At 37.2% G+C, this 14,227-nt stretch overlaps 1 protein-coding gene across 1 annotated transcript in view; it reads right to left on the bottom strand.

Annotated features, from left to right (window-relative positions):
• The window catches only part of LOC128647389 (complement C3), a 572,326-nt gene that overhangs the window by 96,726 nt on the left and 461,373 nt on the right, over window positions 1-14,227 (bottom strand). Inside the window, exon 24 of the mRNA XM_053700176.1 lies at window positions 8,940-8,997. Within this exon, the coding sequence (XP_053556151.1) occupies window positions 8,940-8,997 (58 nt within the window). The remainder of the gene's footprint in view (window positions 1-8,939; window positions 8,998-14,227) is intronic.

Genomic DNA, 14,227 nt, shown 5'->3' with positions numbered 1-14,227 from the left:
ATGGCATAATCAGAGGAATCCACCTCGAGAGTGTAAGGTAGCTCAGGATTGGGAAATTTCAAGATTGGAGCTGTAGTAAAGCGGGATTTCAATTCTAGGAAAGCATTATTTGCTTGAGGAGTCCAGCGGAATTGCGTAGATCCAGATAGTGTTGAGAGAGGTTTTGCGATTTTTGAGAAATTCTTAATAAATTTGCGATAATAATTCGCAAAACCTAGGAAGCGTTGGAGCTCCTTTTTTGTTGTGGGCGTTTTCCATTCAATAACTGTCTGTACTTTATTTTGTTCCATCTCAATTCCTGCTGGAGAGATATGGTACACTAAGAATGAAATTTGGTTAGTGTGGAACACACATTTCTCTGGCTTGGCGTACAGATGATGAGTACGTAAGCGGGAGAGGACCCAACGGACATGTTTAATATGTTTGGATATATTTTTTGAGTAGATTAAGATGTCGTCTAAATATATCACGATACATACGTCTAAGAGATCCCTAAAAATATCATTGATAAAAAATTGGAACGTTGCTGGGGCGTTGCAAAGCCCAAATGGCATCACGAGATATTCGTAGAGGCCGTATCTGGTACGGAACGCAGTGAGCCATTCATCACCGTCTCTAATGCGGACTAAATTATAGGCTCCACGTAGGTCAAGCTTTGTAAAAACAGTAGCTTGATGCAATCTTTCTATAAGTTCGGGAATTAACGGCAGGGGGTACCTATTTTTAATAGTCCTCTTATTAAGTTCCCGATAGTCTATTATGGGACGTAGAGATGAATCTTTGTTTTTGACAAAAAAAAATCCCCGCACCAGCTGGGGAGGTGGATGGTCGTATGAACCCCTTACGTATGTTTTCATCCAAATATGTTTTCAGATAATCCAATTCTGGCTTACTTAGAGGGTACAGATGTCCGTAAGGAACTACTGCTCCAGGCTGGAGATCTATCGGGCAGTCATAGACTCGATCGGTGTATTCTTTGGGTAGTGTGAGTTCATTTTCCTGTAGATGTAAGAGTAAACCCTGATGCGGATAGCAGGTTGTCTTGCAAAATGTGGATGTGAAATCGACGGTCAAGTCCTTCCAATTAATTTGGGGCTGATGTAATTGCAGCCAACTTAGGCCTAAAATAATAGGGAACAATGGTGAGGGTAGGATATCGAATGTAAGATATTCGGTGTGCCCTGAAGGTGTTAGTACCTGTAAAGGTATCGTCTGCTGTGTAATGGGACCTGTGGAGATATTGGTACCATCAATAAGGCGAATAGACACAGGTTGTTGCTTGCAAACAAAAGGAATTTTATTGACAGCTACAACATCTTTATCTATATAGTTGCCGTAGGCTCCGCTGTCTACTAAGGCATTAGTCGTCAGTCTGTTTTGGTCCCACTGTAAATGGAGAGAGAGATAACAATAAGTGGAATTGCTCTGACAGGTATGTGCAGTGTGAATATGATGGAACTTACTTTTCCTTGATTTTTGAAGTACTGGACACTCTTTTACGGTGTGGCTGGGATTTGCGCAGTACATACAGAGGTACTGTGTTCTCCTTCGGTTCCGTTCTTCTGAGGTAAGGGGACCTCTAATCACACCTATGTCCATAGGTTCGACCGTATTCTTGCAGGAAGTTGCTGGTCTTACATAATTCGAGGGTTTAGATGTGCTTTCTGGCGTACCCCTCTCACTTCTCCTCTCTCGCAGCCTACAATCTATTTGTATCGTCAGCTTCATTAATCCTTCCAAGGTATCGGGAAGCTCTACACGGGCTAGCTCATCCTTAATAGGATCTGACAGGCCTATCATGTATTGATTTTTTAGCGCAATGGCGTTCCACTGCGAGTCGGTTGAATACAGTTTGAATTCCGTAATATAATCTTCAACCTGTCTTCGGCCTTGTTTGAGGCCTCTCATATTGGATTCTGTAGTTAACTGTAAGTTAGAATCAACATAAAGTTCATCCATTGTAGCAAGAAATTGTGGGAATGAGGTTAAGACTGGATCATTGGCCTCATACAGTGTATCCGCCCACACCCTTGGTTCGCCACGTAAGAAAGATATCATAGTTAGTACTTTGATTTTATCTGTACTGTAGGTTTTTGGCTTCAATTGAAATAACAGAGTGCAAGCATTTTTGAAATGTCTATAATTCTTGCGATTACCTGAGAAGGTATCAGGCAGCGAGACTTGAGGTTCTATGGTAGGCTCTGAAGAGGATGCTTTTGGAGTGAGGGAGTCCCTTATTATACCTCTTAAGGTCTGGTTTTCAACTTGAAGCTCCCTGAGTCCCTGTGAGAGCTGGTCCACTCTCTGAGAAAGATTATACACCACTTGTGGCAATTCTGCTGGGTCCATTTTGGGGCTTGGTAATATGTAAGATTAGAACTGGGATCTAGACCTCAGCTGCAGAATTGTTTTACAAAAGTGGTTGTTGTTTCACCTTCTTTAGGAGCGTAGCTATTGTTCAGGTACGCTCAAGTAATAAAGTGATTTTAATTAGTAGGTGGTAAATACTCAGGTCTGATATTTGTCAGATGGTATAGAGATCTGAGGTTGTGCTAAAAGTGTTGGTGACTTCACCTTTGGTCTGAGCAGATTGGATGTCAGATAAGTACAGAGGAGTAATAGGTAGAAGTGTAAATGCCAAGTTAGTACTAGACCAGCACAGTAGGGGTTACTGGAGAGAGTGATGATACACAGCGCAGCTCCTAACTCTGAATACCCAGTGTGTATCTGCCTGTCAGCACTAGGTAGCGTGATGGCTGTGTGCGCAGCTCCTACCTCTGAATAGACTGTGTGAATCTGCCTGTCAGCACAGGATATGCTGATGGCTGTGTGCGCAGCTCCTACCTCTGAATAGACTGTGTGAATCTGCCTGTCAGCACAGGATATGCTGACAGCAGAATTGTAGCAGAGTTCAGTCTATGCAAGGGAGAGGTGGAACAGCTGAATCCTTAGTTGGAAGCTGTTCAGAGGGTAATTAAGAAAGTTCTCTTTGCAAAGGGAATTATAGAAGAGGATTCCTTAGAATCTGAGGCTCAGAGTAATTTGAGAAATAGGACGTCCTATATGTATAATCCAAGTTAGGAGAGAAGGCAAACAAAGTTAATCCATATGCACAGCGTGCAGTTCAGGAACAAAACAAATTACCAAGCACTTGTCTGCAGGTGTGCTGGTACTGATATAGGTAAAAAGGGTGGAGTTACTAGGTGAGCAGAAGTTTAACCCTTACACTCTTGTTTTGCCTTAGAGGAAGTTGATGCCGCACCTGCCTTGAAGTTTCGAAAAGGCACGAAAATTAGACTGTTTGGCCCTTGATTTGGACTTGTCCTGAGGAAGGGTATAACCTTTTCCTCCAGTGATATTAGCAATAATCTCCTTCAAACCAGGCCCGAATAGGGTCTGCCCCTTGAAGGGAATGTTAAGTAACTTATTTTTTGAAGTCACGACAGCTGACCATGATATAAGCCATAGCGCTCTGCGCGCCTGTATAGCAAAAACAAAATTCTTAGCCGTTAGTTTAGTCAAATGAACAAAGGCATCAGAAACAAAGGAATTGGCTAGCTTAAGTGCTCTAAGCTTGTCAAGTATGTTCATCCAATGGAGTTGCTACCTGTAAAGCCTTTTTAGCCCTTTAGAGATGTCCTATAGTATTCATGGGACTGCTGAGGGAAGCTGGATGATTCATTTTGTAATTTTAACTGCGCAAAAAAGCGCTCAAATAGGCCCCTCCCACTCATATTACAACAGTGGAAAAAACAGGCAAAATTTAAGCCAGCCATGTGGAAAAAACTAGGCCCCAATAAAGTTTTATCACCAAAGCATATATAAAAACGATTAAACATGCCAGCAAACGTTTTATATTGCAAATTTATAAGAGTATATATCTCTGATAGTAAGCCTGATACTAGTCGCTATTAAATCACTGTATTTAGGATTCATTTACATTAATCCGGTATCAGCAGCATTTTCTAGCAATTCCATCCCTAGAAAAACTTATAACTGCACATACCTTATAGCAGGATAACCTGCACGCCATTCTCCCTCTGAAGTTACCTCACTCCTCATACATATGTGAGAACAGCAGTGGATCTTAGTTACTTCTGCTAAGATCATAGAAAAACGCAGGCAGATTCTTCTTCTAAATGCTGCCTGAGATAAAATAGTACAACTCCGGTACCATTTAAAAACAATAAACTTTTGATTGAAGATAAAAAACTAACTATAATACACCACTCTCTCTTACTACCTCCATACGTGTTGAGAGTTGCAAGAGAATGACTAGATATGGCAGTTAGGGGAGGAGCTATATAACAGCTCTGCTGTGGGTGGACTCTTGCAAATTCCTGATGGGAAGGAGAATATCTCACAAGTAATGGATGATCCGTGGACTGGATACACCTTACAAGAGAAAATGTATTTCTTTCATAGTGGTAAGAGTCTTCGAGACTCCAGTCTTTTATACTTTTTGTTGATGGTTTTTCATTCATGGCACATCGTTTTTTCCCCACTCCTATATTCTTTTCTCTTGTTTCTTTTCCTACCACTTTTGCTTGGCTATACATCAGACTATCTACCATAGAGGTGGGATGGGTTATATAGAGCTCTTGGGGTTTGAGAATCTTTGCATCCTCCTAATGACAGGGAGAGTATATTCCTAGCAGTAATGGATCGTGGACTCTTACTCCTATGAAAGAAATTAATATATCAGGTAAGCAAAAATTATGTTTTTTTACAACTCAAGCAAAAAAACAGAAATATATATGTAACTTCTGTGTTATTTCAAATTGATGTTGTAGCTTTAAATCTTATTTAATATAGGTTTGAAATAGGTTTTTAAAACTATGTGTAAATTCAAACCAACTGGAATGTAGTGCATAGTCCGAGATAACCTCGTTTACAAAAATATTATAAAGAAAGATAAAGTAAAACTAACAAAACAAAAGTAAAAAAACACTTAGGCCTAGAGTTTGCTAACATCTGTATGTCAGATAGCACAGTGCACTACGCCCCTCACCTTATAGACAACTATGGGGGCATGCTGTAAACAAAATGTATGTATTTACATAAATGTTTAAACAGTCGTTTCAAGGGATAGAGTACATGACAAGGTGTTGGGCTCAAAGGTGTGTATGTATATATGTGTATGCATGTGTATGTGTGAGTACATATGTGTATATATGTAGTTGTACACATAGATACACATATATAAATACACACATATAAATCCACACACATACATATAACATATATACATTTATTTCAATAATTAACCTATATTTTAAATTTAGTGTGTTTGTAAAATACTTTATTTTAATATATAATACAAGTGTATTTTATGCATATATTCTAGCTTACACATTTGACTTCAGGTCTCTTAGAACTCTAATTTTTTTTGCGCTATTATGTGTTGTGCTCGAGCACTTGAGCGATAATAGTGCACACTGCACTATCTTTTGAAAGCATAGGGAATGCTAAAATATCAAGTTCACTGGTAATTTTTTTTGCCATTGCATGTAATACCAGATTTTGCATTATTCGTAGTGCAGGGTGTAGGCTGTAATTTGTAATGTTTTTTTAGATTATAAAAAAATCAAGTTTTATTTAAAATAAAATATTAAAACAAAGCATTTTTTTACTTCTCATTAGTTCTCTGGTTTGATAAGGCTGCTGAAACTTTCCTTCCTTTGGATCAGGTAAGTGTTGCATACATACATAAAGTGTTGGTTTTCTTTTTTAATTTTGTCTTGAACAATTTAATCCCAGAGCTGTATTTTTCTATTTCAGTTTGCACTGGCAGGTTTTCAGATGACATGTAATGTCCTTGTGAACAGGGCTGACTCTAAATATTTTGCTGACTGGATCCAAAAATTTAATTATATACCCTTTTTCTCTTCATCCACTACAGTGTAAGCACAATTTTTAAAACAAAAATGTATTTAGATAGTTATGAAAGATTCTAAATACAATTTGCGTTAATTTTCTTTTCAACAAAGGATATCATGAGAACAAAGAACATTTGATAAAATAAATAACATGGAAAGTTGTTTAAAATTGTATGCTCTAGCTGAATCATGAAATACATTTTTAGGTTTTATGTCTTTTTAAAGGAACATTAAACACCTTCAGATGATAATTAAAAATGATAAATCGTATATATATATATATATATATATATATATATATATATATATATATATATATATATATATAAACTTTGCCATGTACTTTCATTATTTATTTTTTCCCCTTTTCCTGTAATTCCATTCTGAAATTGTGAGCTTTTCAGTTTCTGTTAGAAATGGAAGTGCAGAACACTGTTATATTCCACACAGCCATTGGCTGCACCCTCTAGAGGCCTTTTTATAACTGTCCCTAATTGGCCACAGGAGAGAAGGTAACCTAAGTTACAGCATGGCAGCCCCTATTGTTTTATAGGCACTAAAACTTTACACTTATTTTGTTAACATTCAAACAGCTAATGAAACCTTAAAACATGCATCTACATATGATTATCAAACTAATCTTTTCTTTAAATGCTTCATTCTGTCTAGCATTTATTTAGGGCCAGAGAATTACAAGTGGAACGCTAAATATCGCTTTTATGAAAGTGATATTTGCTCTCCACTCTGTCATACCAGTGCACGCTAATGTGCGCTGGTATTACAAGATAGTGTTCGCATCGCTGGGAAGCATTGCACTCACGAGAGCACGCTTCCATAGGCTCCAATGGGAGCCTCGTTCTGATGCTGTAAGAGACGGCATTATAACCTAAGCGCAGTGAAGGGAGTAAGTAGCGCAGCGATGACAGCAAATGTAAATATATATGTATATGATTATATGCATATATATTTATGTGTTAATTTGTGTATATGCACATATTAACACATAAATATATATATCTATATAAGCATATACTGTACATATATGTTTACTGGGAACACAAAGTTTCCATAAACCGCAACGTAAAGGCACTTTTCAGTGTGTTTTTTTTTTCTAACACCCCACTTCCGTCAACTTTACCCCCAAAATACTGCCTAGTGCAGTTATTATATTTAAAAAATAAAGATGCTGTTATCTTTATTTTTAAATGAAATACACTTGACTGTATTTTGGGGACATTTGGGGCACATTTATAAAATTAACCAGAGATCTGACCTTTACATTTTATAAGCACTAGTTGCTACCGCAAGTACGCGGTAGCAATAACCAGCCACTTGTTATGTCCAGTTAATTATTACGCACCCACAAACGGGCAAATTTGCCCGTTTGCGGATGTGCGATTGTTTAGCGCTCCACTTGTAATCTAGCCCTTAGTGTTTAATTTCCCTTTCAGATATATTTTTTTGTAAGATCATTATCATTATCCATTATTTGACTATTGAAATAAGTAACTATTAGTGAGATAGATGTTCTTTTTTTAAAACAAAATGAAAAAATCAATAGATCAGTGACACTCAATCAAGGTGCCTAAATACTGAGCTGGAGATATTAATCAGCACAATAAAAACCAAACTTCTGCACATTAATAAAAGTGCTCTACTTAAAATGCACATTGTACTAATTCCAATCCACCAAAGCCTGTGTATTTAGTTTGTCACCTCTGCATACAAAATGATTGTCGGTGCCTCCCAGTGGTTAGAGGAAGATGGTTGGAGAATAGCATTAATTACAGAGGGCACCTGTCTGGGCTGGATGTGTAGCATAGATAGATAGATAGATAGATAGATAGATAGATAGATAGATAGATAGATAGATAGATAGATGATAGAGAGTGATAGTTAGATAGATAGACAGACAGACAGACAGACAGACAGACAGACAGATAGATAGAGAGACAGGCAGACAGATAGATAGATAGATAGATAGATAGATAGATAGATAGATAGTGATAGTTAGATAGACAGACAGACAGATAGAGAGACAGGCAGACAGACAGATAGACAGCCAGACAGACAGCTAGATAGATAGATAGTGAGAGATAGATAGAGAGAGGCAGAAATATATAGATAGATAGATAGATAGTTAGAGATAGATCGATAGATAGATAGATAGATCGCTAGATAGAGAGAGATAGACTGTGATATATAGATAGATAGATAGATAGATAGATAGAGATAGAGAGACTGTGAGAGATAGATCGATAGATAGAGAGAGATAGATAGATGATAGATAGAGAGATAGATAGAAATTGTTTAATGCTTTAAAAATAGGAAAGTATGCAAAATATTAAGCATATTAATAAGTAAGTATATGTATTATCTTAATTTTAAGCCTAAAATTACCAATGTAATTCATGTAATTTTTTATTTTACTTGTAGGGGAAAAGACACATTAGTCACTTGAGTTTTAAAAATGAGTCTGTGATGTCAAGTAGACATGTGCACAGTGGAAACATTTGTTTAGTTTCGTTTCGGACCAATTCTGAGTTTTTTGAATTTTGTTTCAGATCGATTCGAATTTGGATACATTCGAATGTATTCATTTCGGATTCAAATAAATTCGGATGTATTCGTTTTTGGATTTGATTCGTGAATTCGAAAGTTCAGTATGTGTTATGTTGATTCAGATGGTTCCTAAGTACACAAACGGAATTATTTCACTGTTCTATCTCACTAAATCTCACTAAATTTTATTTTTATACTGAATTGTGATTAGTCCATGGCCATTCGAATGTAACAAATAAATCCAAACTTATTCGGATTTATTTGTTACAAATGCATTCGGATTAGTTTAGTTTCGTTGCTAGGGTAATTGAGAAATTCAAATCGATTCGAATCTCCGAATTTGGCGAATTTGTGCGAATTTCGAATCGGAACAAAACGCACATGTCTAATATCAAGCTTAATATCAACTCACATAAAGTATTAGGTTATCAAAGGTGTAAAATTTGTTGTAATCAATAAATATTTCCCAGAAATACAAAAAAAAAATATTGTTCTTACCATGTCGTACCCGTAAATGAATGATCTGCCAGGCGATGACTCAGCTGTGTGCTGTATCCTGTAATAACAAAAAATAATATCCTGCTATTACTCCTATATACTGTATATAACAATGCTCAATATGTACAGATTAAACTTCAAATTGAGATATACACTATTTATAAAGTTAATATGCATAGTAGCAGGGCTTTTTTTGTGAGGGCACTCACTGGTACTGAGTACCACCACCTCTGCCATGTAAATAACAGGTAATATTTGTCATTGTTGTGTAAATATATCAAGCATTATAAATTACTTTGTCCCTTCTCAAAGTTACTGAGCACAACATAGCAATCAATAATCAATGAAAACTGGCAATTTTTATAACATAAAAAACAAAGGGATAGTAGAAGAACCTATATCAAGATATGTATAAATATATGTTATTTTTAACATGCAGTAGCCACAAAAGGTTGTGAAAGCCCATTAGTGTGCTATGTAAGGGAATATAAACTGTATGATGCACTCCAATTAACTTGCCTATATGGAAGAATATTTTTCCTTTGTGGAAATAGAAACAACATCTGTATTAGTGTATTTAAAGGGACTTGAAACCCAGCATTTTGCTTTCATGATTCAGATAGAGCATGCACATTTAAAAAACTTTCGGCTAGATTACGAGTCTTGCGTAAAAAAGCAGCGTTAAGCTTCATAATGCTGCTTTTTTACTACCGCTGGTATTACGAGTCTTGCAGATTTAGGGGCACCGCACAATTTTTTGGCCTTACCGCAAATCAACTTACGCAATTTGTGTATAGTCTATTTTCAATGGGACTTTCATAGCGCTGGTATTAGGAGCTTGTCCTGGGAGGCCAAAAAGTGAGCGGTACAGCCTAAAACTACAAGATTCATACCGTAAACTAAAAGTCAGTAGTTATGAGTTTTACACTACAAAGCTGTAGCATAAAACTCATAACTAAAGTGCTAAAAAGTACACTAACACCCATAAACTACCTATTAACCCCTAAACCGAGGCCCTCCCGCATCGCAAACACTACAATTACATTATTAACCCCTAATATTCCACTCCGGACATCGCCGCCACTATAATAAACATATTACCCCTAAACTGCCGCACTCCCACCTCGCAAACATTAGTTAAATATTATTAACCCCTAATCTGCTGTCCCTAACATTGCCGCCACCTACCTACATTTATTAACCCTTAATCTGCCGCCCCCAACGTCGCCGCCACTATATTAAATTTATTAACCCCTAAATCTAAGTCTAACCCTAACCCTAACACCCCCTAACTTAAATATAATTAAAATAAATCTAAATAAAACCTACAATTAATAACTAAATCATTCCTATTTAAAACTTAATACTTACCTGTAAAATAAACCCTAAGCTAGCTACAATATAACTAATAGTTACATTGTATCTATCTTAGGGTTTATTTTTATTTTACAGGCAAGTTTGCATTTATTTTAACTAGAATAGAATAGTTACTAAATAGTTATTAACTATTTAATAACTACCTAGCTAAAATAAATACAAATTGACCTGTAAAATAAAACCTAAGTTACACTAACACCTAACACTACACTACAAATAAATAAATTACCTAAATTAAATACAATTAGCTAAATTACAAAAAAAACCCCACTAAATTACACAAAATAAAAAACAAATTACAAGATATTTAAACTAATCTAATAGCCCTATTAAAATAAAAAAGCCCCCCCAAAATAAAAAAAACCTAGCCTAAACTAAACTGCCAATAGCCCTTAAAAGGGCCTTTTGCGGGGCATTGACCCAAAGAAATCAGCTCTTTTACCTGTAAAAAATACAAACAACCCCCCCAACAGTAAAACCCACCACCACACAACCAACCCCCCAAATAAAACCCTAACTAAAAAAACCTAAGCTCCCCATTGCCCTGAAAAGGGAATTTGGATGGGCATTGCCCTTAAAAGGGCATTTAGCTCTATTGCAGCCCAAACCCCTAATCTAAAAATAAAACCCACCCAATAAACCCTTAACAAATCCTAACACTAACCCCCGAAGATCCACTTACAGTTTTGAAGAGCCGACATCCATCCTCAATGAAGCCGGGAGAGGTCTTCATCCAAGCGGCAAGATGTCCTCAACGAAGCCGGCAGAAGTAGTCCTCCAGACTGGCAGAAGTCTTTACCCAGACGGCATCTTCTATCTTCATCCTTCCGACGTGGAGCGGTTCCATCTTCAAGACATCCGGCACGGAGCATCCTCTTCAATCGACGGCTTCTTCTAGAATGGAGGTTCCTTTAAATGACATCATCCAAGATGGCGTCCCTTAGATTCCTATTGGCTGAATTCTATCAGCCAATTGGAGTTAAGGTTGAAAAAATCCTATTGGCTGATGCAATAAGCTAATAGGATTGAACTTCAATCCTATTGGCTGATCCAATCAGCCAATAGGATTGAGCTCGCATTCTATTGGCTGATTGGAACAGCCAATAGAATGCGATCAGCCAATAGGATTGAAGTTCAATCCTATTGACTGATTGTATCAGCCAATAGGATTTTTTCAACCTTAATTCCGATTGGCTGATAGAATTCTATCAGCCAATCGGAATCTAAGGGACGCCATCTTGGATGATGTAATTTAAAGGAACCTTCATTCCAGAAGAAGCCGTCGATTGAAGAGGATGCTCCACGCCGGATGTCTTGAAGATGGAGCCGTTCCACATTGGAAGGATGAAGCTAGAAGATGCCGTCTGGGTGAAGACTTTTGCCCGTCTGGAGGACCACTTCTGCCGGCTTCATTGAAGACATCTTGCCGCTTGGATGAAGACTTCTCCCGGCTTTATTGAGGATGGATGTCGGCTCTTCAAAACTGTAAGTGGATCTTCGGGGGTTAGTGTTAGAATTTTTTAAGGGTATATTGGGTGGGTTTTATTTTTAGATTAGGGGTTTGGGCTGCAATAGAGCTAAATGCCCTTTTAAGGGCAATGCCCATCCAAATGCCCTTTTCAGGGCAATAGGGAGCTTAGTTTTTTTTAGTTAGTGTTTTATTTGGGGGGTTGGTTGTGTGGGTGGTAGGTTTTACTGTTGGGTGGGTTGTTTGTATTTGTTTTTACAGGTAAAAGAGTTGATTTCTTTGGGGCAATGCCCCGCAAAAGGCCCCTTTAAGGGCTATTGGCAGTTTAGTTTAGGCTAGGGTTTTTTTTATTATTTTTTTTATTTTTTTATTTTGATAGGGCTATTAGATTAGTTTAAATATCTTGTAATTTTTTTTTATTTTGTGTAATTTAGTGTGTTTTTTTGTAATTTAGCTAATTGTATTTAATTTATTTAATTGTATTCAATTGAGGTAATTTATTTAATTGTAGTGTAGTGTTAGGTGTTAGTGTAACTTAGGTTAGGTTTATTTTACAGGTCAATTTGTATTTATTTTAGCTAGGTAGTTATTAAATAGTTAATAACTATTTAGTAACTATTCTACCTAGTTAAAATAAATACAAACTTGCCTGTAAAATAAAAATAAACCCTAAGATAGATACAATGTAACTATTAGTTATATTGTAGCTAGCTAAGGTTTTTTTTTACAGGTAAGTATTTAGTTTTAAATAGGAATTATTTAGTTATTAATTGTAGGTTTTATTTAGATTTATTTTAATTATATTTAAGTTAGGGGGTGTAAGGGTTAGAATTAGATTTAGGGGTTAATAAATTTAATATAGTGGCGGCAGCATTGGGGGTGGCAGATTAGGGGTTAATAAATGTAGGTTGGTGGCGGCGACGTTAGGGACGGCAGATTAGGGGTTAATAATATTTAACTAGTGTTTGCGAGGCGGGAGTGGAGTGGTTTAGGGGTTAATATGTTTATTATAGTGGCAACGACATTGGGGGCGGCAGATTAGGGGTTATTAAGTGTAGGTAGCTTTCGGGGACATTGGGGGCGGGAGATTAGGGGTTAATAAATATAATGTATGTGTCAGCGATGTTGGGGCAGCAGATTAGGGGTTAATAAATATAATGTAGGTGTTGGCAATGTCGGGGGCGGCATATTAGGGGTTAATAAGTGTAAGATTAGGGGTCTTTAGACTCGGGGTTCATGTTAGGGTGTTAGGTGTAAAAATAAAATGTGTTTCCCCATAGGAATCAATGGGGCTGCGTTACTGAGCTTTACGCTGCTTTATTGCAGGTGTTAGACTTTTTCTCAGCCGGTTCTCCCCATTGATGTCTATGGGGAAATCGTGCACGAGCATGTATAGCCAGCTCACCGCTGATTTAAGCAACGCTGGTATGTAAGTGAGCGGTGAGAAAAAACTGCATCTTACCGCAAAACTCGTAATCTAGCCGACTCTAATTTACTTCTATTATCAAATTTTCTTTGCTCTCATTGTATTTTTTTGTTGAAAGCTGGGATGTAAGATCAGGAGCATGAACGTGACTGGAGAAATGTCTGGCTGTAGTTTTGCAAGATTGTTACCCATTTTCAAGAGCACTAGATGGCAGCACTATTTCCTGGCACTAGATGGCAGCACTATTTCCTGGCACTAGATGGCAGCACTATTTCCTGGCACTAGATGGCAGCACTATTTCCTGCCATCTTTTAAAATTCAAAATCATTTTTCTGAATAAAAAGAAGCTACATGATAATTGTTATATTATACAATGCCTTGCTGTAATTGGTGAAAAATATTGTACGGTAGATCACTTTCCAATCATAAACTTAATAGCAAGTAATAATGGAGATTTGTGTTACTATAAACAGTTGCTAAAATAACTGCAATCCAGTCGAATTATCAAAGTGCGAGCGTACATGATCCGCTGTAGCAATCATGTCCGCCGCACATCGGAAAATGCCGACAGCATACGATGTAGGCATTTATCATTGCACAAGCATTTCATAAGAAATGCTTGTGCAATGCCGGCCCCTGCAGATTCGTGGCTAATCGTCCGCTAGCAGGGGATGTCAATCAACCCGATCGAATCGTATTCGGATTGCTGTCTGCCGCCTCAGAGGTGGCAGATGAGTTAAGGAGCAGCGGTCTTAAGACCCCTGCTTCTTATCTCCTGTTTCCGGCAAGCCTGAAGGCTCGCGTAGAAACAGATGCATTGGGGCCGATTGACAGCTTGATAAATCGGCCCCTAAGTATATGTTCTCTCTCTTTTCTTGCTACTTTGAAAAACAAACTTCACTAAACGTCCGCTGCAAGCAGCTATCACTGCAGAAGTGTATTATTAAATATTATAGAATTATTGAAAAATATTATACATACTGTAATATATATATAGATATAGTAATTTTTAATAAT

Source organism: Bombina bombina, chromosome 2 (assembly GCF_027579735.1).
Source record: "Bombina bombina isolate aBomBom1 chromosome 2, aBomBom1.pri, whole genome shotgun sequence".
Taxonomy (NCBI): domain Eukaryota; kingdom Metazoa; phylum Chordata; class Amphibia; order Anura; family Bombinatoridae; genus Bombina; species Bombina bombina.
The sequence above is the reverse complement of the archived record's forward strand: the minus strand, read 5'-3'. Positions and strand labels throughout refer to the sequence as shown.